General features: G+C 43.5%; 2 protein-coding genes across 2 annotated transcripts; both read left to right on the top strand.

The window, feature by feature from the left end:
• The first annotated feature begins 15,176 nt into the window (after window positions 1–15,176).
• LOC122754657 (probable E3 ubiquitin-protein ligase TRIML1) lies at window positions 15,177–16,547 on the top strand. The gene has a single exon (XM_044003148.1). The coding sequence runs from the start codon at window positions 15,177–15,179 to the stop codon at window positions 16,545–16,547; it is 1,371 nt and encodes a 456-aa protein (XP_043859083.1).
• Window positions 16,548–18,102: 1,555 nt separating this feature from the next.
• Window positions 18,103–23,530, top strand: LOC122725947 (NADH-cytochrome b5 reductase 1). Its single transcript, XM_043963311.1, has 9 exons — window positions 18,103–18,248; window positions 18,674–18,823; window positions 18,917–18,989; window positions 19,586–19,692; window positions 19,986–20,115; window positions 20,909–20,992; window positions 21,649–21,734; window positions 22,272–22,371; window positions 22,696–23,530. Exons 1-9 carry the CDS (start codon window positions 18,234–18,236, stop codon window positions 22,866–22,868), a joined length of 918 nt encoding a protein of 305 aa, XP_043819246.1. The 5' UTR covers window positions 18,103–18,233; the 3' UTR covers window positions 22,869–23,530.
• Window positions 23,531–23,666: the final 136 nt, after the last annotated feature.

The following is a 23,666-nucleotide window of genomic DNA, read 5'->3' as shown; positions in this document are numbered from 1 at the left end:
ACCACCTCCCAATTCTCTTCTCAAAGGAAATATTCATTATATATAAACATGAAGCTTCTGTGTAGTCTATAAGATTTTTGGACTCTCTCATTCCTAACCCCTGAACCATATTTTCCAACAAATTTTCCATCATTCTTGCCTACTCCCACCTTTGCATTGAAGATATTGTCTCAAAGTGTATGTTGATTTAATTTGGAATGTCTTATCAAATTATTCATAGAATTTCTCTATTTCTTCTTTTGTGGTAGATATTGATGCATAATTCTCTTTATGTGGCCTTTCTGCAAATACTTACAATGAGCACAGCAAGGGGCAGCTAGGTGGCGCAGTGGATAAAGTACCAGCCCTGGATTCAGGAGTACCTGAGTTCAAATCCGGCCTCAGACACTTAACACTTACTAGCTGTGTGACCCTGGGCAAGTCACTTAATCCCCATTGCCCCATACAAAACAAAACAAAACAAAACAAAACAATGAGTACAGCAAATCCAGATGACCCAATGTCCCATGAAATGATATTTCTTATTGCTTTTGGACTCATGATGAAGCCAACCCCTATATTTGCTTCTCCAAATACAACCTGTGAGTCAGTCAGCCTTCCATTTAGCTATGACTTTCTTTTATTCTCTGATTTCATTTATATTGAGAGTGTCAAGATTGATATGGTTCAGTTCTTCCAGTAGCATGAGCACATATTGGCCATTGAACAAAAATCTCTCATTTCGCTTGCCAACAGCTAAGCTCATGTTTTTAGATGTTCTAAAAATTGTATTAGTCTTTATGCTATGCTCGAATTTTCTGGCAACTCTACAATGACCACTGCTGAAGTTGAGAGTGTTGCACAGGATTGAGGGCTATTTATTTATTTTTATTTTTTCATTGTTTACCACAGATGAAGAATTCATCACCAAATGCCCAGAAAAAATGGTGATTAGCCTCTCGGAGCTTAGGTACATTGATCCTCAGAAAGCAGACCAATAGCCTGTTGCTGAGAATATACAACGGAAAGGGGCATTTACTTCTGTAATACTTGCTATCATGATCTCCTCTAATTTTCCATATCTTTAGATGCCAAATGAACATAAAAGTGTGGAGTAAAATAGATTTGGGGTCACCATAAAAGCAATTGTCAGAGGCTTGCTGTCCTAATCAGCTGGATTTTTTTTATAAAGGCATTACAGGGGGCAGCTAGGTGGCACAGTGGATAAAGCACCAGCCCTGGATTCAGGAGGACCTGAGTTCAAATCCAGCCTCAGACACTTGACACTAGCTATGTGACCTTGGGCAAGTCACTTAACCCTCATTGCCCCACAAAAAAATAAAATAAAATAAAATAAAGGTATTACAATGCTTTGCTTCTCTCTCATTCTCTGTCTATCTCATTCTTTCCCTCATTCTGTCACTCTTTGTCTATCTCTCTTTCTCTCTGTGTCTCTCTACATCTTGTTATCTCTGTGTATGTCTGTCTCTCATTTTCTCTAGCTATCTTTCTCTCTGTGTGTATGTCTATTTCTCTATCTCTGATGCTAAGCACTGCTCTTCTGAATTTGTACTTTCATGGTGCTTAGTTATTACACCAAAATGTACCTCTGAGTACATAGGCCTGAGGTGGGGAATTGCCCCTAAGAATTCAGCTCGTGGAAGTTATCAAGTGATAGACTCACCTTGCTTTCCAGTTATAAGGAGACCATCACAAGTCATACAAAGAGATAAGAGAAGCTGGATGTAGTGAGATGATTTCCTGTCCCTTGACTTTGCCATTGCCCTTAAAAGGCACATCTTCCAAGGTGTTTGGGGTCATCAGTCTACTGTCCCCCCCCTTTTGAGAACAGAGGTATGGCACAGAAGAAAGTGGGAAAATCTGAGTGGGTATGCTCAAATGTGTTGGTCCTGGCTTTAAATTTTATTTTTGTTTTCCAGAGTAATACAGTTTCATTTCAGTGCCTATTTAGTAAATTGTTTGGAGCCACATCGAGGAGTGTAATAGGGGAACTCAGTAAGAAAATGAAGCACATATTAGAATATCTGCAACCCCAGACAAGAACTCTGAAAGGCAACTAGGAGGAATAACAGTTGAGAAGGCTGCCAGACTGGTACTATCTGTTCGTGCACAGTTAGTGAGTTGGTATCTGGTGGCTTACCTAGATGTAACATGCCAAGGAGCTAACTCAGCCACATTCATACCACCCATCTACCAGTGTGTGAAGGGGAAGGGAAAGGGGAAGGGAAAAACTGCTTCCAACCATCAGAGAACCAGGGGAGCAAGGTTGTTCTTTCTTTCCTCTGCTACTAAATCAACATGGTATTTAATCTAGGGGGACAGTAAAAAGATTTGGTAAGGACTTGTCCATTGGATGAATACTGAAGCCACTATTTCAATGCTTGGGGCAGTATCATCTCTTTCACTGGACCAGTGAGTCCTCTGTATTCTCTAGCCACTAATTCCCAGTACAAAAGTGTTACTACATTATTATCCATAATGAGGAAGGAAGGAAGGAAAGAAATAATTTATTAAGTACTACATGCTAAGCCCTGTGCTAAGGAATGGGAATACAAATACAAGCAAAACCAAAAACAGTTTCTACCCTCAAGGTCCCCAACATAGAAGTATGGTTTCAAAGTCCCAAAAGGCAGGCACAGGGCTGAGAGGGAATGCCTCAATGTCTACCAGCCCTGGTAGGAAGAGATGTAGCCCTATAAGAACCCCTGGCTTCAAAATGATTTCTTCTCTTCTTTCTATTTTCATTTCATGCCTGCTCAGCTTTCTCTGAAATCTCTGGTCTCCTAGGCAACTTCCTGGTTGATGTTATCTATAACCTGCTGAACTCACATATAAAATTTGAGTTCATATTGTTCCAAAGAGAACACGATATGGTCCCTGGTCAAAGACTTCATCTCTCCCCATATGTATAATAAACATTTATTGTACTTAGCATGAGAAATCACAAGATCACAAATTTCAATCGGGAAAGGGACCTTGAAAGTTAATGAGCCCAACCCCCTCACTTTACTCTTTTTTTTTTTTTTTTGCAGGCAAATGAGGGTTAAGTGACTTGCCCAGGGTCACACAGCTAGTAAGTGTCAAGTGTCTGAGGCCGGATTTGAACTCAGGTACTCCTGAATCCAGAGCCGGTGCTTTAACTACTGCGCCATCTAGCTGCCCCACCCTCACTTTACAAGTGAGGAAACTGGGGCCAAGAGAATTTAAATGACTTGCCCCGGATGACACAGTAAGTGTCTGTGTGGGCTGTGAACTCAGACCTTCCAGACTCTAAGAACAATTATTCTATCAACTCTACTTCTCATATTCCTGGTCCCTTCCAATGGCCCTGTCCTGATAGAATATGCCAGAAACAAAGGAGTGTTTCAATACAAGCAAATCATTCTAGGTCTCTAAGCTTCATTGTCTCTTTGAGAGAGAGAGCTTTGTATCAGAGCTTTCCTAAAGTGGCCTCCAGTCCAAATACGGTGATCATATGGCCCCTATGCTATCTCCCAAGCGGTAGAAGGCTAGCTAGCTAACACCCTGAGTGACAATGACAATTTCAGAGGCTATCTGGTCCAGGCTATATCTGAACAGGAATCATCCTTAACATACTTGCCTTGTTGTGCTTGACTACCCTTATTTGTTATAAGGATTTTTCTGGTTTTATTGGTGGTGGTGTGGGGACAGGGGGAGACAAAGCAGAGGGAAAATAGCTATAATGATGCACCCACAAAATAAAGCCACTGAAATATTTTTTAATACACAGAAGAGATCAGGAAGAAGTCCAGACAAGCAGGACCGTTTTCAAAGTAATGATGGAATTTCTTCTTTACTTTTTGAAAAAAGCAAATGGTATAAAATGGAGACTTGTGGTTTCATATACTACAATCTTGTTTTGCTTCAGTTGTATATATGAAACTGCTTGGGGGAGATGTGGATTTAAATTCCAAATAAAAAAGGATAGTGGAAAAATAAAAAACCTAAGGATCTTTTGAGATTCGTGATTTTAATGCAAAGGTAGGAATAGGTGAGGACTACAGGAAATACAAAGGAAAATATGGAAGAGTGTAAGCAGTATTGCCTTATAAAACAGAGAGAAGCAGAGGCAGATAAGACTAATTTAAAGAAACATTTGTGAGAAAACCAAAAAGCAAAACCATTTCCCAAGAATATTTGAAGATGAAAATAGGTCAATAGGGGGCAGCTAGGTGTGGCACAGTGGATAAAGCACTGGCCCTGGATTCAGGAGGACCTGAGTTCAAATCCGACCTCAGACACTTGACACTAGCTGTGTAACCCTGGGCAAGTCACTTAACCTCCATTGCCCCACCAACCCCCCCCCCACAAACACACACCAGAAAACAGGTCAATAAAAAGGAGAAAAATTGAAAAGATCCACAAAGATTTTTATAACAAACTTTTTTCCACAACCAAGTACTATAGAACCAACACACTTAGATTCTAAAATTACAGTCCCAGGTGTGCTTATGGAGAAGGTAGAGATAGCCCTGAAGAAAATAAAGATAAAGAAAATAGCAAGACTAGATCAAATACATGTAGAGGAGATTGATGGGAACAGAGTTTTGAGGATATTGAAAGATAGAGATGCAAGAAAGGGGAGACACCACAAATGTGGAACAAGTCTTGCACTAGAAAAAAAAGTGACAAACATGAGAACTACTGATTTATGTACCTACTTTCCTATCTATATAAAAATGTTATCAGAATCATCATTAAGGACAGCCTTAATGAGGATATCAGTGGAGAGAAAAACAAATTCAATACCTATATAAATGGTCAAAAAAAAGGAATGGAACTGCCTTGTGGAGCAAAGAATTTATCTTAAAGATATTTAAACAGTCTGATGACTCATCAGAAAGGTTATTTTTAAAAAAAGATTCATGCTTCAGGGTGTTATTGTTTGGCCTTCATTTTTGAATAGGACCAATGGCATCATGGGTGATATCTTGCCTTGTGAGTGAGTTGCATTTAAGTGAGGCAGAGTTATGCAGAGTTGTCAGCCTCCAGAAGTTCAGTAGCAACACAAAAGTCAGGATAACTGTTGATGGTCCAAGATGCAATGGATGACATTGGCATTTTCAATGTCTGATCAAACTCTAAGCACTCCCCAGCACCTGCTTCGTGGGCATTGGAACAAATTGTTCTCATCTGCTCATTTCCCTAGGGGAAGTCTTCACGTGGTTGGAGTACACATCCTTCTAACTAACTCACCGACAAATTTGAGGCCTATTGGTTACCCCCAACCTGGTTTGGCCTCTCTGCCAAAATGGTTTTATTGGTGTGACCTCTGAACATGCTACAGCTTCTTGGAACCACAGGTGAGAGTTGGGTGAATCAGGTGGACACCAAAGGTGGATGAGCAGCCCTCACACCAGAGGTGCTGGTGCTCTCTGAACACCCCATACAGGTAGAGGGGTTGGATAAGACCACCTCTGATGTGCCTTCTGTTAATAAGACTTAAAATGTTTTAAATTTTATTTCTGGCAACTCTGTTGAAAGGTGGTCATCCCCTTTCCCTTTCCTCCAGAATCAGAGACAAGAAAGGGAATCAATACAAGCCCTGATCTCTGAAGTCCATTGTGAAGTTGGAGGGAGAACTGTCAGATCAAATCATTATTTTTTGCAGGGGGTGAAGGACACAGCAGTAATATTGGCTTTCATGAATTTTTTCCCCTTTCCCCCTTGGGAGGAAGGAGAAGTGCTTACTTGTTGATGACGTAGGAATGTGGGTGGATAAGACATGAAATGGAACAGATCTGCCAGTGTTTCCATGGCAATCTATTCTCATTGGTGACGGCAGTGGGGCCACAATAATTGGTCTCTACCACCTCAGTAGTCAATATACTATTTGAGGAAGTGGCAGTCAGGTTTTCAAGGTTGTTGTGAGTCCTGAAGTCAAAAAGTGCAGGTGGATCTGATTGAACCTATGCAGTCAGTCAGTTGATAAACATTTATTAATAACCTACCATGTGCCAGGCTGTACCAAGTGTTGAGAATAAAAAAGAGAGGTAAAGAACAGCCTCTGATCTCAAGGAGCTTTGGAGAAGAAAGCCATGCTGAAGATAGCCCAATTTTAAAAGCACTAAAACATTGATTTTCTAATATCTCAAAGGATGTAAGATCCCAAAAGGATAGTTAAGATCATGGAAGTGTGAGAAAATAGTGACTCATAATGGATTTCTAGGAAAGATCCAGACATCAGTTGCTCTCTCCTCTTCACCCCAGAAAGTTTAATTCTTGCCCCAGATGAGTCCAGGGGAACAAAGGAAATGCAGATTGATGCTTTTGTTTAGCTAGATGAGGAAGCACACCTAGACACTGGAATTTACCCTCTCTGGACCACCCTCAAGTCAAGTCAATCAATGGAACTGAATGAGGCTATAACCAATTAGCTTAGATCAATGTATGGTGATCCACCTCTATCTAAGGAGGATCAAACTGGCTACACCTGGGTCAGTCTCTTTGTTGCTTTCTTCTTGCCCTCTCTGCTTGCCCTCTGGCTTAGGGGTATATAGGTACCTAGACCTGAAGGCCTAAGGCTATGAGGAAATTAGAGAGATACTAGGTCAATTCTTTACTGGTATATATGATATTAATGAATAAATGCTTACTGCCAAAACAGGTGCAATAGCCATGAATATATAAGTAGCAATAATTTTAGAAAGTACAATTTAGTACAATAATTTTAAAAATACACTTGGCAGTTATTACCAATATATCACTCACATTTATGTGCATTATATGCACTTTCAAGGTGCCAAAGGGCTTTCCTCACAGCAATTCTGTAAGTTAGGTGGCAGAAGAAGCAAGCACATTTTGCAAATAATAAACCCCAGAGAGGTTAAATTACTTGCTTACCCAGAAACCAATAATTGTCAGCATCAGCACTGAAACAATAGCAACAACTACCAATCCATGTGCCTACTTTTCCACATATATTATTGTTGTTGAGTCATTTCAGTCATATCCGAGCTCTCCATGACCCATTTGGGGTTTTCTTGGCAAACATACTGGAGTGATCTTACAGATGAGGAAACTGAGGCACAGGGGATTAAGTGACTTGCCCCGGGGTCACACAGCTAGTAAGTGTCTGAGGTTAGATTTGAACTCAGATCTTCCTGACTCCAGGCTCTGAGCTTTATTCACTGTGCCACTGTGTGTACATACATACACATATGGCTGTATATGTGTATAGATATGTATGTATACATCCATTCACAGATATATATATATATACACTTTTATGAGGATAGTTAATTAAAATGTAAAAAGAGAACTGCTAGGTTTTCACAGATAATTTCCTATAGCAGACAAGATCTTCACAGTGACAAATGAATAATTGGTATAAAGAATATGTTCCTAGCATTTCAAGTATTTGTTGATTATAAGCAATAAAAATAATAATGATGATGATAGTCAAATGAAATAACCATGCATTTATTATTGTTGGAAGTAAAGTATTTACAAATAATCAGACTTGCAGCAGAGCATGGATGAAGGCTTTTTATTGAATTCTTGAGAGAATGGGCACCCCTGCCTATGCTCAGAGGAGTACATTTTTTTTTTTTACTGAGGCAGTTGGGGGTTAAGTGACTTGCCCAGGATCACACAGCTAGTAAGTGTTAAGTGTCTGAGGTCGGATTTGAACTCAGGTCCTCCTGATTTCAGGGCCGGTGCTCTATCCACTGTGCCACCTAGCTGCCCCAGAGGGGTACATTTGAACAAAGCCACAGACAAGTTTATAACCCTTAAGGTCCCTTCCCTCCTTTCTCCAATTGGATGGGAGGTTCATAGTCTTCCTGAAAGTCTACCTATGCAATCCAAACTTTTACTTAAATTCTGATTGGATCATGTGGGTAATTCTTTGAAAGAGGAATATTTTCAGAACCAATCTAGTGGTAATACTAACTACCTATCTGACTACAAACAAGTCACTTAACTTCTCCATGTCAGGGTTTTCTAAAACTATAGTTACAAATCAGATGCCAGTGGGCATCAGTAAAGGGAGCTTCCTCATCAGAAATTCCCTATTCCAATAAAATCACAACACCCATTCAATGACTAAGGGCTAGGTAAGAACTGAGACAGAAGATGGCTAGTTTACCACCACAAATACTTGCATCATATTATTACTGTTTCTGTATGATCCCTTTTCTCCCTTCTGAAGAGAGCCTAGAAAGTACCCTTTGGGGTCTTTAAGACAGCACAGCCCTGCCTCACTTAAATCCAATTCACGCCTAAATCAAGACATCACCCTCTTCATGTCATTGGTCCTCTTCAAGAACAAAGGACAAACAACAAGCAGGCCCCTATCTTTGCTCATTAAAATTCTCCTACTTTTTCAGGGTTCATATCCATTGCCATCTTCTCCATGAAAGCCTTCCCTAATCCCCTCCAACTGTAGTTATTTTTCCTTCCCTGAACACCTCATAGTGCTTTGCTCCCCTTAGGCACTTGTATATATTTGCGCTGTGTTAAATTCATGTTTGTCCCTGTCTTATCTTCCCATCCTTATTATAATTTCCTTGAGGAGGGCAGCTAGGTGGTGCAGTGGATAATAAAGCACTGGCCCTGGATTCAGGAGGACCTGAGTTCAAATCTGACCTCAGACACTTGATACTTACTAGCTGTGTCACCCTGGGCAAGTCACTTAACCCTCATTGCCCCTCAAAAACAAACAAACAAAAATCTCATTTGGGGCAGCTAGGTGGCACAGTGGATAGAGCTCTGGCCCTGGAGTCAGGAGGACCTGAGTTCAAAGCTGGCCTCAGACACTTGACACTTACTAGCTGTGTGACCCTGGGTGAGTCACTTAACCCTCATTGCCCCTCAAAAACAAACAAACAAACAAAAATCTCATTTGGGGCAGCTAGGTGGCACAGTGGATAGAGTTCTGGCCCTGGAGTCAGGAGGACCTGAGTTCAAAGCTGGCCTCAGACACTTAACACTTACTAGCTGTGTGACCCTGGGTGAGTCACTTAACCCCAGTTGCTTCACCCCCAAAAAAAATTTCCTTGAGGGCAGGGGCTTTGTATTTCCTGTGTTAAAAAGAGTTAATTACCCTTCATAAACATTGGTTGGAATGCTGAATGACTTCTGAAGGGACAGCTGCAGACCTTGAGAAAGGAGGTGCCCTGAGATTGTAATCCTCTCAGCAGGACAGAGAGAACAAGGAGCAAGGAAGTGACCTGAGTCCCATTCAGGAGGAACATTGGTTGTCAGGGGATTGTGACCTAGGAGGGTCACTTTCTGGGGATCAGGAATATCATGTTCTAGAATCATTTGGTTCTGTCCAGTCCTGCCCCTTGTCTTGTGGTATTAAAAATCTACCAGTCTTTCAATAAAGAACAATGACCCCTACAGAAAGTCTCAACTGTTGTTTTCTGTATCCACTGGAAGCCATAGACAGCCTCAGCAATTTGGTATACACCTCACAAGTGGCAGGGGGCTTGAATTGCTTAGAATTTTGTTTTACTTTTTCTGTCCAAACTCTTCAGTGACAGCTTCCCCCATGCCCTAAGGAAAGAGACAGCCAAAACAAAAACAAACAAACAAACAAAACCCCAAGAAGATTAATGGAGTACTGTTGAAAAGTAACACCTCACGATGGGAAGGGTGAGGTGACTTAGTGGAGAGAATGGGAAAATAACCCTAGTTATGGCTGTGGCATGAATGGTTTATTTAGTTATCAGTGAGAGGGGGAAATTATTTCTTGCTCCCCACAGCTGGATCCCATCCCTCAACCTCCTACACAAAAAAGGCTAAGAACTAAAGAACACATGACCTAACCTAAGTCATTTCCAGGAAAGGGGTAAGTTGGGATCCAGAAACAGGATAAGACATTCAATAAGAGAAAACACATTAGGATAGTCCAAAAGGAATATTGAGCTTAAGATGGCATTTGGAGGATTGGGACAAGAGGCAGGAAAGAGACAAAGTGGTATTTTGTCACCTTCATCTCTGTCTCTTTGGCCCTAAATCATCTCTGAGATGGCTTGTTCCCAGAAATGGTACTCCATTCGAAGCTTGGAGGCTGAGTGGGTCGGGGAATTCGCCCACCAATTCAATACTCGAGACTCAGGAAGAAAGGAGGCCAAAGCATATAGAATTCATTTATTCTTTCGAAAGAAGGTGCCCATGCTATCAAGACATGTGGCACACCAAAGCAATAAGTCAAGCCATTTTTATACTTTTTTTGCAAACAAGCACAGGATGTGATAATGAAGCTGAGACCAGATGGTCTGTCACACATCTTTCCCTCTCAGAGCAGAATCCCCTTGACCCTAGGGTCCCAACAATGGGGTATTCCTTCATTCTTTATCCGACTTCCTTGATTTCTCAACACAGCCGAAGATAAATTTCAAGCCTGTCATCCTTCTAAAATCAACACAGCCACAAAACAATGCTGAAACACCTGAATGAGTCTTCCTGTTATTTAAATTGACCATCTTCAGAGACAGGGGCCAAGGGAGGAGGGGGGGGGGGTCAGTGGGAACTATGAGATCTGAACATAATCTTCTCAGAGGCCATCTATTTTAATGCCTTCATTTTTCAGTTGAGAAATATGAGTCTCAGAGAAGGTATATGGTCACATTCTGGAATTTCAGTTCGGCTCTTCTCTAATTCCAAACCCAGCCTTCCTTCTGCTATCCCACTCTGTCCTTAATCATCCTCAGGAAGCCTGCCTGGCTCAGATAGATTAAGAGCAAGTTCTAGCAAAGCTCATGGCAAACTTATTTAACTTCAGATCACTATGGCTTTCTCAGCTTGATTTATTATCATTCAAGTCTCTGTGTTCTAGGGTGGCCAATACAGATCAGGGAAGGAATTGAAAATGGCATCCAGAAGGAAGGAATGGAAACGAGATGGGGAAACTTTCAAGGGACAAATGCAAAGCTCTGCGCCTAGATGGAAATAGGTCTGCTAGGCTGTAAACCTCCTGGATCTTGGACTCTATTCACTTTTCTCTACAAAGTTGCCCACTCATTCTGGGCACCATGCAACATTGTTCCAGGGGCTATTATAGACTGGCCTTGATTGGCTCTATCCTTAACTGGATGGCTCTGTCCTTAACCTCTGGCTAGGGTCCTTAACCAGCTTAAAAGATCCTAACATTACTGCTGAAGACCTCATTCTGGTGAGCGCCAGAGCCAAGAAGTCTCTCTTGAGTGGAAACTCCAAAGACACAATATAACCAATGCCAAGTGCTGTGGTATTATCTCTAAGTTCTGTAGGAGTTCAGAAGAAATCGAGCAGCACAAAACCTATAGACATCCCGGGCAGTATTTATGGAGCAGGAAGCTCTTGTGGTTGGAGGGTAGATGGATTTGGATGGGCAGAGAGGAGGAGGGTGGGTCTCACAGATGAGGCAAAACAACATAATTCAAAATAAAGCAAATAAGTAGTCATTGTATGCAAAGCACTATACTGCGTGCAGAAAGTTTAGCTAAAACATGGTCTCTACCCTCAGGAAACTTGGAATCTGCTAAAAAGATGGGACACAAACACAGATGATTATAACACACAATAGGATACAGGGTGTCTCAAAAGTCACAACTCCTTAATGCATTTTTGGGATATTCTGCATAAGGGCACTACAGTGGGACAAAATTAAATGCTGTGTAAATTCCAGGGTGGGCTGGGGAAGAATGTCATTAGGCACTGGGGAAATCACATAAGGCTTCATGGCAGGGTCTATGAAAGACCTGATAGGCAAATATTGCAGTTAGACCAGGTAGATAATACTGGAATGAGAATAGAGAGGAGGGGATGGATGCAAAAGATATTTTGAAGGTAGACTCAAAAGAGATATTGGGGGGGGGGCAGCGAGGTGGCACAGTGGATAAAGCACCAGCCCTGGATTCAGAAGAACCTGAGTTCAAATCCAGCTTCAGACACTTGACACTTAGTAGCTGTGTGACCCTGGGCAAGTCACTTAATCCTCATTGCCCCACTCAAAAAGAGAGAGAGAGAGAGAGAGAGAGAGAGAGAGAGAGAGAGAGAGAGAGAGGGAGAGAGAGAGAGAGAGAGAGATTTTAAAGGTAGACTCAACAGGACTTGGTTTTCCCTTTGGAGAAGTGACCTGCTTCTCCTACCAACACCAATACCAAATCCTGAGCAACTGCCATCCACCAGCTAGGAAAATAAACCTAGCTAAAGCAACAAGGTGTCCTGAGGGACAGATGGGGCGGCATGTGCCAGGACATTCAGAGCAGCCTGTTGCTTTTCTATTTGTATCCCCAGCACTTAGCACAGGACTTTGCCCATGGAAAGCACTTAATAAGTTCTTTTTCATCTATCCATTCATTCATAACATAAACAGGCTATGTAGGAGACAGGAAGAACATGGCATCATGTGTAGCAGAAAGTAATAAGATTAATTACAGAAAAGCAGAGTGTGGGTGTCAAAGACTAGTAAGAAATAAGTTTGAAACTCAACCTGGCTCCACTACTGTGGGACTTTTCTCACTGACTTGTGTACAGACCATCTACTCCCCCCCACCCAGATCTCTTTAAGCTTCTCCAGAAGATCCTGAGTAGTTTGTAGGGAAAAGCTAAAAAGAATTAGTACTCTATCTCTCACCTGATTTCCTGTAATATTTCTTTTAAAAAACATTTTTTTTGTGGGGCAATGGGGGTTAAGTGACTTGCCCAGGGTCACACAGCTAGTGTCAAATGTCTGAGGCTAGATTTGAACTCAGGTACTCCTGAATCCAGGGCCAGTGCTTTATCCACTGCACCATGTAGCTGCCCCTCCTGTAATATTTCTAAAGGACAGACCAATGGTAACTGAAAATCAACAAGACAACATCTAAATTTAGCATCTTTCCATCTTAATTCAACTTCTTTTCTCAAAAAACTGTCCCCAGTGGGAAAATGAAACATTAATGTACTGTTGGTGGACTTATAAACTGATTCAAGCATTCTGTAGAACAATTTGCAACTACGGCCAAAGGGTTATACAGCCATACATACTCTTTGACCTAGTAATACCACTACTAGGTCAATATCCAAAAAGAGATAAAAAACCAAAAAGTTAAAAGACATATATATGCACAAAAAATACTTATGGCAGCCCTTTTCTGGTACAAAGAATTCAAAACTGAGGGGATACCCATCAATTGGGGAATGGCTGAACAAATTGTAGGATGGGATTATGATAGAAGACTATTGTGCCTTAAGAAATGATGAACTCGATGCTCTCAGAAAAATGTGGGAAGACTTAACGTGAGTTGATGAAAAGTGAAATGTACTGTACACAAAGTAACAGTAATATTGTAAGATGATCAGCTGTGCATGACCTTGCTATTCTCAGCAACACAATGATACAAGACAACTCTGAAGGATTTATGATGAAAAATTCAGTCCATCTCCAGAGGAAGAACTGATATTGTCTGAACACAGATTGAAGCATAATTTTTTTATAGCTCTTTTTTCCCCCCCTCAGGGCAATGGGGGTTAAGTGACTTGCCCAGGGTCACACAGCTAGTTAAGTGTCAAGTATCTGAGGCTGGATTTGAACTCAGGTACTCCTGAATCCAGGGCCGGTGCTTTATCCACTGTGCCACTGTGCCACCTAGCCGCCCCGAAGCATAATTTTTAAATTTTTCTTGAGTTTTTTGTTTGTTTTCTTTTATAACCTGACTAATATGGAAATGTTTTACATGACTACACATGTATAACATATTGAATAGCTTGCCTTCTTAAGGGTGGGGGGAGAGAATTTGGAGCACAAAGTTTTAAAAATGGCTGTTAAAAATTGTTTTTACATGTAATTTGGGAAAATAAAAATCTAAATAAATGAAAAAAAACCTCGCCCTAGTGCCTAACTTCTCTCTTGTTGAATCTGAACCTCTGTCTCAGATCTTGATGTTTAAAAGGAAAAGAGTTATAGATGTAGTAACTAACAGGATTAATTTAAGAATTAAAAAACAAGACAATGGGGGTCGCTAGGTGGCACAGTGGATAAAGCACTGGCCCTGGAGTCAGGAGGACCTGAGTTCAAATCCGGCCTCAGACACTTGACACTTACTAGCTGTGTGACCCTGGGCAAGTCACTTAACCCCAATTGCCTCACTAAAAAAACAAACAAACAAACAAACAAAAAAAACCCAAGATAATGATGATAACATTCAGAACTTTAAACAACTACGTAATATCAGGAATTATTGTTTGAACACATCACATAATAACTAGTATCATATCGAGTGGTGTTTTTTTATTACCTAGAATATAATAGGCTTTTAAGAAATGTCTGTTGAAGCAGGATGACTTCAGAAAGGCTTGGAAAGATAGGTATGAAATGATGTATAGTGAAGTGAGCAGAACCAAGAGAACATTATGCACAGAGACAACAATATTGTTTGATGAAGAACTGTGAATGACTTGACTATTCTCAACAATACAATGATCCAAGACAATCCCAAAGGACTATTGATGAAACATACTATCCACCTCCAAAGAAAGAACTGATATTGATGGAACAGACTTAAGCATGTTATTTTTCACTTTTTTTTTCCATTTTTTTCTTTTAATCAAGTTTTCTTGTACAAAACGATAAATATGGTAATGTTTTACATAACCATACATGTATAACCCATATCTGATTGCTTGCCACTTCAGGGAGGGTGCTGGGGAGGAACGGAAGGAGGGATAAAAAATTAGAACCCAAAACTGAAAAATAAAAATATTTGTTACATTAAAAAAAAAGAAGGGGACAGCTAGGTGGCACAGTGGATAAAGCACTGGCCTTGAATTCAGGAGTACCCAAGTTCAAATCCAGCCTCAGACACTTGACACTTAACTAGCTGTGTGACCCTGGGCAAGTCACTTAACTCTCATTGCCCTGCAAAAATTAAAAAAACAAAAAACAAAACAAAACAAACAAAAAAGAGTATTTGTTGAAGTAATATCAGTGAGGTGTGAAGCTTTTGCCTGGCTAGCTCAGTCTCCTATGAATACAGCTCTGGAACTAATTCCAAAGCAGGCCCAGAATAACAAATGTGTGAACCAGGTAAGTTAACACCTTCTTGGTGTGAATCCAGAGAGGTGGAACCTGGGGGCCCAGGTGGTTATAAAAAGGCTTTGGAGCTGAGTTTTGGAAGCTCAGATCTGGAGCTATAACCTCTGAAGGAAACTTTCTACATCAGAGGGAATAAAGTCCTAGGAACATGGATGTCAATGATATGATTGCAAATCTCAAGAGGGAACTCACCTGTTCCATTTGCTTGGATTACTTCACCAAGCCAGTGACTGTTGACTGTGGGCACAGTTTTTGCAAAGAGTGCCTCTTCCAGAGCTGGGAAGGAACCCATGCACCATGGGCCTGTCCAATGTGCAGGGGAACCATTCAGTCCAGAGACTTAGAGACCAGTAAGTGCCTAGAGGATCTAGTGATCATTACTAAACAGTTCAGACCTCATTTATCAAATTACATCAATTGCCAGACCATCTGTGATCAGCACCTAGCAATTCAGAAGCTGTTCTGTGAGGATGACCAGAAGCTGCTTTGTGTGTCCTGCTTACTCTCCCAAGAACACAAAGCTCACAGTGTGTATCTCATAGAGGAGTATGCTGAGAACTGCAAGGCGAAACTCTGTGAAGCCCTTAGTAGTTTGCTGGGGAAAGCGAAAGAGGCTCAATTTTTATTGGACCAGGAGAGAAGGAGAGTGGTGCAGTGTAACATGGAAGCACAGATACTGAAGCAGATCATCATACCAGAATACATCAAAACGCACCCTTTCTTGACGAAGAATCACCAAGTAGAGGTACAAAAGCTGGACAAGGAAAAAAGAAAGAATGTGAAGAAATTAATGGAGACAGAGGCCAGATTTTCCCAATATATCCAAAACCTACAAAAGATGACTGATGAGTTAGAGAAGAATTTTGAGAGGCCAGTCACGGAGATGCTCCTGGACATAAGAAGCATATTGGAAAGGAGTGAGGTGCTGTTGTTTCAATGTCCAGAGCCTGCTGCTCTACCTTGGACTGATTGTGGAATGAGGGAAATACTATTGACCTTCCAAAGGGATATTACTCTGGATCCCAAGACAGCAAAGTCCAATGTTATCCTCTCTGAAGATCTGAAGAGTGTGAAGCTTGCCAGTGCCCACGCTGAACAAGCTATTTCTGTGTTGGGTGCTCAGAGCTTCACCTCGGAGAGCCACTATTGGGAGGTGGAGGTGGAAGGCAAGAGTGAGTGGGAAGTGGGGATCTATAAGGAATCATTAAGCAAGAAAGGGAAGTTCCCTGGGGATGTACTCTCCCTCATGTGCCTCAGAATGGAAGAGGATTTCATTCTCTGGATCCCCCATACCATGGAAAGCATCCATTCAAGAGTGCCTGTGCACAAGCTAGGTATTTTCCTCCAATATGATTGTGGACATATATCATTTTACAATGTCACAGATAACCACCTTATCTACAGTTTCCCCCCTTTTATCTTCCAAGGTCCTCTCTGGCCTTTCTTTTCTCCTGGCTTTCCAAATGAAGAGAACAATCCCAGTTCTCTTACTATCTGTCCACTGAGTACCCATTGCTGAGGGAAACCACGCCCTTCAGACTTCTCTAGGGTCTGGGAATCAATACAGATAGAGGGTCCATCATTTTAAAAATTACTAAGCGAGAAGCTCAGTGACAGGGGAGTAGCAACAAGAGAATGGCAACAAGAGATGAATAGACGTTTGACTAAAGAAAGCAGGCTTACAAGACTGAGCTAAAAAAAAAAATGGAAAAAAGCCCCTAGCCAATCTTGCCCACTGTTTCAATAGCCCCAAACCCAATCTCATCATTATATCACACACACTGCTAGCAGTTTCAATCCCTAAAAGAAACCAGGCACTTCGGCCCTGGATTCAGGAAAACCTGAGTTCAAATCCAACCTCAGAGACTTGACAACTTACCAGCTGTGCGACCCTGAGCAAGTCACTTAACTTTCATTGCTATGGAAAAAAGAAAAGAAACCAGGCAACAACAACAAAAAAAAAGGGAAGGAAGGAAGAAAAAGAAAAAGGAAGAAAGAAAGAAAAGAAAAAGAAACCAGGCTTAAATCATCACTTAAGGGGCAGCTAGGTGGCGCAGTGGATAGAGCACCGGCCCTGGAGTCAGGAGTACCTGAGTTCAAATTCGGCCTCAGACACTTAACACTTACTAGCTGTGTGACCCTGGGCAAGTCACTTAACCCCAATTGCCTCACTAAAAAAAAAAAAAAATGATCACTTAACATTTCTCCAGGATGCATGGAATTGAGTCAGAAAAACAAAAGTTGTGTTACTGAATATATTGACTACTTCATGTCTGTGGATCATAGATAGACTAAATGGGCTACTGTGTTTTACCTTTCATTTGCTAAAGTTTAGGTACAAGTCTCCAAAGGCTACTTTTTTTTTTCAGGGCAATGAGGGCATAATTGCCCATGTATAGCCTATATCTGATTGCTTACCACCTGAGGGAAGAGGAGGAAGGGGAGGAAGGATAGAATTTGGAACTCAAAACTTTAAATCAAAATATTTATTATTATTATTATTATTATTATTATTAAAAAAATGAAAAGAATGAAAAATAAAAAAGAATGAAAAATAACTTTCATGACTCCTTATTTCACCTGGTATTCCCTTCAAACCACAATACAGACAATATTTTATGAGCACCTGACTATGTTGGAGAGATTTTCCTTCAGGTCGGCTTGGATTAGATGGCCCCTGAGGTCCCTTCCTGATTCTAAGTAGAACCGGGGAAGTCGGCGATTCGCTTCCTCCCACCCCCTACCCCTTTCACAGAACTAAGAGGTTGTGGTAATAGGACCAAGGATTCCGATGTTAGGGGAAGTTCAGATAGTTACAAGGACAGCCCCGAGAGTTACAGAATCCTTCTCCCTTCTTTCCTTTCCCTCCTTCCCTCCCTCCCCCTTATCTTCCATTATCCTTCTCTCCTTTCTCTGTCCCTGTTTTTCTTTCCCCTACCCTTATCTCCTCTCCTCCCTTTTTCCTCAGCTTCCCTCCACTCCTCTCCTTCCCCTCCTCTCACTTTGCTTCCCTTCCCCTGCTTTCCTTTAATCTTTCCTTTCCTCCCTCCTTTCTCCTCCCCTTCGCTCTTTCCCCTCCCTTCTCCCCTCCTTTCCTTTTATTTTTCTTCCCATCCCCGTCTTGTCCTATCCCGCCCCGCCCCACCCCGCGGCGCATTGTGGGATCGGGCCTGGGAGCCTTTGGAAGCGGACTCCGCACTTGACCATGGGGATCCAGCCGGTGAGGACCTCCGATTCCTCATGTCTGCCCCCACCCCGCTTTGCACCCACCGACTTTCCCTTCCCCTTCCCCTTGTCAGGACTCCGAGACCCCTGCTCCGCCACCTGGGGCTCACTCGAGAACCCCTCCCTTCCCTATTCCGCAGCCTGCTCCGCATCCCACCTGGATCCGGTTCCTCTTTCCATCTGCACCCTAGCCCAGACCCTGGATCCCTTCCCTGGAGCAAGTTCCCCTGCCCAGTCCAATACCCGTCTTTGGACACGGCCCTGTCACTTGTCTCAGACCGCCGAGACCCTAGACCCTAGGATCTTCCCCACCTCCAGCAGCCCTTCCCCCTGCTCCGTGGCATCTGGAGTGTATATCCCAGTGCTCACAGGCTCCTGGGCTGACCCATTCATTCCCTCACTGACTTCTCCCCCCGACAGAGCACTGCCCTACTGGCCACCCTGGGAGTGGGACTTCTGTCTCTGCTAGGAGTGGCCCTGGGCTCCTACCTGGTTCGTAGGTCTCGAAGAGCACCTGTCACTCTCCGGGACCCCAATGAGAAGTACTTGCTGAGGCTGCTGGATAAGACGGCAAGTTACATGGGGGGGGGGGGGGGAGGAAGTTAGAAGAGAGAACAGGGGGGTGGCGGCCGTGTAGTGAGATTCGCTTTTAACTCTTATTAGACTGTCAGCCACAACACCAAGAAATTCCGTTTTGCCCTGCCTTCAGCCCATCACATCCTGGGACTCCCTATAGGTAAGGAGAGTCTGGTGGGCAGAGGACTAGGAAGGACGCTGCTGTCTGATCACTGCATGGAAAGACTAGGAGTCCTCTCTCCCTCCTCCCTTCCAATCTCCTATTCCTCCATTTCTTTTCCCTGGATCCCATCGTTCCTTTCCCTTCCTGATTTGATTTCCAGTCTGACAAATGCTCTGATATCCCATTACTAGGGTGTGGGCTCCAAGATCCCCTCCTATTCCCCAGGACTTGCTAGCATTGTTGCTGACTTTTGCCAGGGTAAGGGACATTAACTTGGACCATCTCTCTTCCCCTCAGCCCCTTACTGGGGCTCTAGGACAAGTTGATCAGGGTTCTTCCAATTTTGTCTGCTGGAATTTGGGGATCTGACTAGGAGCAAGAAGGGGCCTCCTCTTTTCATAAGTACCCCATGTAAAACTCTGCTATGGCCAGAATGAGCCCACTGAGCACACTCTTGCTCCATGATTCATTCCAACATGGAACAGAGATGAATATCAGTGGGCTCAGATTCAAACAAACTGGATCAAAAAGCAGGAAGGGTTGGGGGACCTTCTTGGCTCAACCTCACACCCTGTTTCCTACATGGTCACTAGGGAAGCATGTCTACCTCTCTGCCCGAATTGATGGCAACTTGGTTGTCCGGCCATACACACCTGTCACCAGTGATGAGAACAAGGGCTACGTGGACCTTGTCATCAAGGTACGAGAAAGAACCACACATATTCTTCCTTTCCTCCCTTCTCCAACATTTTCCTGGGATTTCTGGGAACTCACTGGGTCTATTAAGGATTGGTGGCCTTTGGGGGTTGGAGGAGGAAAAAAGTATGTATAGTCCTTGCCTTAAACTCAAGCTCAGTCAAGCAGCCACCAGTAACATCTGGAGTTTCTGAAGCTTGGGTTCAATCTGTGAGGAAAAGGCCAGAAGTGGGATTGGGAGAGATGGGGTTTTACAACTGGTGAAACTGGTCAGACACTATTCTCTCCTCTCCTCAGGTCTACCTGAAAGGAGTACACCCCAAGTTCCCCGAAGGTGGGAAGATGTCTCAGTACCTAGACAGCCTAAAGATTGGAGATGTGGTGGAATTTCGGGGGCCAAGTGGGATGCTCACTTATAACGGGAAAGGTATCAGCCCTATTGCTTCTTGATCAAACCCCTCGGGTTTTTTTAGGTCCTGAGGCTTTCAAGTCATTGTCGGCATTATGAATGTATCTGCGTTATGCACACCTCTTTGTATGACCTTTATTCTTTGTTCATAGCTAAACCCAGGCCTCCTTCTCCACCTAACAATAGCTCTGACGATATAATGAGACATATTATTTGGTCTCATCTGCCATAGGGAACAGCCGCTGTCCTGAATCCAGCAGTTGTAACAGACTCGGGTATGACCAGGGCAAATATTTGGCTTCTTTCTCTGCTCCCCAAAAGAGCTTTCTCAGCCTTGTTTTCAGAGAGAGCTGGAGATAGACTTCATAGCAGTTCCTCCTTATTCTTCCCCCACTGGAACAGCTGGGCCCATTAGCCTAGCCCCCTGAGCCCTGCTGGTGGCACTAAGGAATGTTGAGTCACACCTGGCCCTGTGCCTGTCTGTCTCACCAAGGAGGCATCTCACTGCCTAAGATTGCTCATGACTCATGGTGTAGCCCTAGAACAACAGCTCTCTTCCCTAAGAGTACAGGGATCTGGCAGTAATGAAAGACAGGTGGCCCAGCCCTACCCAGAGTCCCAGGATATATTACTGTCAATAGCCAGGTCAGTGTGAATCTTCCAACCAGTCTGTGAATAAATTTGTCACTGCATTGGGATCCAGGATTAAGGCTCATAACCATTTGATAAAGTGCCCCCCGGGGTTTAATTTTCCTTTTCAGCTCCTTACACTGACTTCCTGTTTGTCCTCTCTGCTCTTGACTTTTTTCAGGGAAATTTGACATTCACCCCGGCAAGAAATCTCCAGCAGAACTCCGAGTGGCGAAGAAGTTGGGAATGATTGCCGGAGGGACGGGTGTGTGTCACCCTTGTGTCTGCCCCCAGTGCTGCTGGCCGTTGGCATGGAGCTGGTAGCAAGTGACACTTGGAAGGGTTAGATGCTCATAGCTGGACTGGTAATGATGGGCTGCTGGAGTTCCTGGGTCTGTGAACAACCAAAAAAAAGGGGTATTGAAATCAGGGGGTATCTCCTCCAAACACCTCCAATCTAGACCTTTTTGCATTGGATGGAAAGAAGTGAATCAGAATGGCTATGTAGGGGGATGGATCTGCAGCCTCTCACTGAATCATTAGACATTTGCTGACAGCTGCTTCTTCCAACGCTAGTCCTAGACTGTAAATTTTTTTTTTTTAAGAAAGTCTTAGAATTGTTTCCTTAAAAGAATTTTAACATCTGAGTTTATATGAATCTGTGTGATGTCACAAGATCTCCCTAAACCATGCACTAAATTCAGACTTCAGATTTTCTGGGGGTGAATCATAATTCCTGTCTGGAAATAGAGGAGTCCTAGAAAACCAGAGGGGGAAAAAAGAACCAGGATACTAGGAAATAGAGTAAATATATGGAACAGGTTAATAGGTAGCACTGAGGAGAAAGAGGTTAACCAGGTTTTTGTCAGGAGGAGCTGCCCCTGACATACAACAACAAGGTGGGGGGGGCTCTTTATTCAGGGATCACCCCAATGCTGCAGCTCATCCGGGCCATCCTAAAGGACCCTGAAGATCCAACCCAGTGCTTTCTGCTGTTTGCCAACCAGGTTGGTTGGATTTGCTATGTACCAGGACTTGCAGAATGGCTGCTGACTGTGGGGCATGATGCCTAGAGTGCCATAGGCTAGGGCTGGGGACTGTTTCAAAACCCATGCCAGCAACTGTCTGTGGTTTGGGATAGTGGAGAGGAGAGTGGAAAGTGGGGGAGGGGGGTTGGAGGACCAGGTTTCAAATCCCAAATCTGATGCCTCCTATGTGACTGTGGGCAAATACCACCTCTGCCTGTTTCCTCATCTGTCAGATGAGAGGGTTGGACTAAAGGGTCCCTTCTAACTATAAGCCTGCGATCTTTCCTTTTACCTTCATTTCAACTCTTTGAAATTATTTCCTAGAATTTAGAGTAATTCCCCCACACACACATACACACACACTTACTAAGGGAGCATTATGAGGGCTGGAGATAGAGGTGCGGCTTTAGAGATGAGACTTTTGCTTGGGTTTTCTTTGCGGGGGGGGGGGGGGGGGGGGGGTTGTTAGGTAATTCTAAAGGGATTGATTTACTTTCTCTTTCCCTGACATTTCAGACTGAGAAGGACATAATTCTACGAGAAGATCTGGAGGAACTGCAGGCCCGATATCCTGAACGTTTTAAACTCTGGTTCACCTTGGATCAACCTCCAGCTGGTAACTCAACTTCCCTGTCCCTTGCCACACCCAGACATTTTCCTCTTCCTTTCCCCTCCCTTGGCACGTGTGTCCTAGCTTCCTCTGTCTTGGTTTCTGATTCATATGGAAAAAGTCTATGGCAGAGTACCCACCTCCCGTGTCTGAATGGCTTGAGATCAACCCAGAGACCCATGTGATTTCTGTTCTTGTTCCCCAAGTCCTTGGCAAGGGTGGTATTGAGGACTTAATAATATAGCTAGTATGTAACATGTACCACCCTCAGCCACAGCCTGGGTCAGAGTGGGCATCTCACTTGGGTTTCTCCTCTTCCTACCCCTGCAGACTGGGCCTATGGCAGGGGCTTTGTGACAGCTGACATGATTCGGGAACACCTGCCTGCCCCAGGGGATGATGTGCTGCTGCTGCTGTGTGGGCCACCTCCCATGGTACAGCTGGCCTGCCACCCCAACTTAGACAAGCTGGGGTATCCACAGAAGATGCGTTTTACCTACTGAGGCCCTTACCCTCCTCTAGCTTTGCTCAGCCTAACAACCCTCATCCAATCCCTATCAAGTGCTCACACTGGGAGCCCCCTGCTACTGACCTACTATCTATCACTGCCCTATCTTTTTCAACCTTGGCCAAACCTTAGACCTGGGTGCTTTTCCTGGGATCAGTGTCCCTCTGGCTCTGGGAGGAGGCACTCGGCTGGGGTCTGGGCAGACATAGACACTGCCCCCCTCCCACTTCCTGAGCTGGAAGCCTCAATCTATAAGGTCAGGAAGGAGGTGCCTAGGGATCTGACTTTGGGAGAGAGGGCTCAGGGATTTACACCCTCATCTTCACTGAGGGGCACAGTTTGACTATTGAAGATGCTTAGTTGTTGCTTCTGAAAAATGAGGGTAGATTTCTTGTGTGTGCAGTAGAAGGGGAGCATTAACATGGAGAAAGCAGCACTGCTGGGGAGATGCTGGGGCCGGGGGAATGGAGTCTCTCCAGACTCCTGGTACTCCTAGTAAAGAGTCTAGGATACACATGCCTATCTCCTATGCCAGCACTCCTCTTTCCTTCTCCTCATGTCCGCTGGAAGGTATTGCCTGCCTAGGGTCTTCTTAGACATCATCTTTGTGTCAGGAGCCTCTGGATGTGGAAATAAACGGGCCAAGGCCCCCATGTGGCTGGTGTGTCTGTGTGTTTGGGGGGGGGGACGGCGATGGGGAGGGGCTTTTGAGGGCTTCAGCTAACAGAGGGTACTTACATCACAACATAGTAGGCTTCCCCAACCTTCAATGTGGCCACCTGTTGGCACAGCT

This window comes from Dromiciops gliroides, chromosome 4 (genome assembly GCF_019393635.1).
Source record: "Dromiciops gliroides isolate mDroGli1 chromosome 4, mDroGli1.pri, whole genome shotgun sequence".
NCBI classification, from domain to species: Eukaryota; Metazoa; Chordata; class Mammalia; order Microbiotheria; family Microbiotheriidae; genus Dromiciops; species Dromiciops gliroides.
Note: the sequence above shows the minus strand (reverse complement) of the source record. Positions and strands in the feature narration are given on the sequence as shown.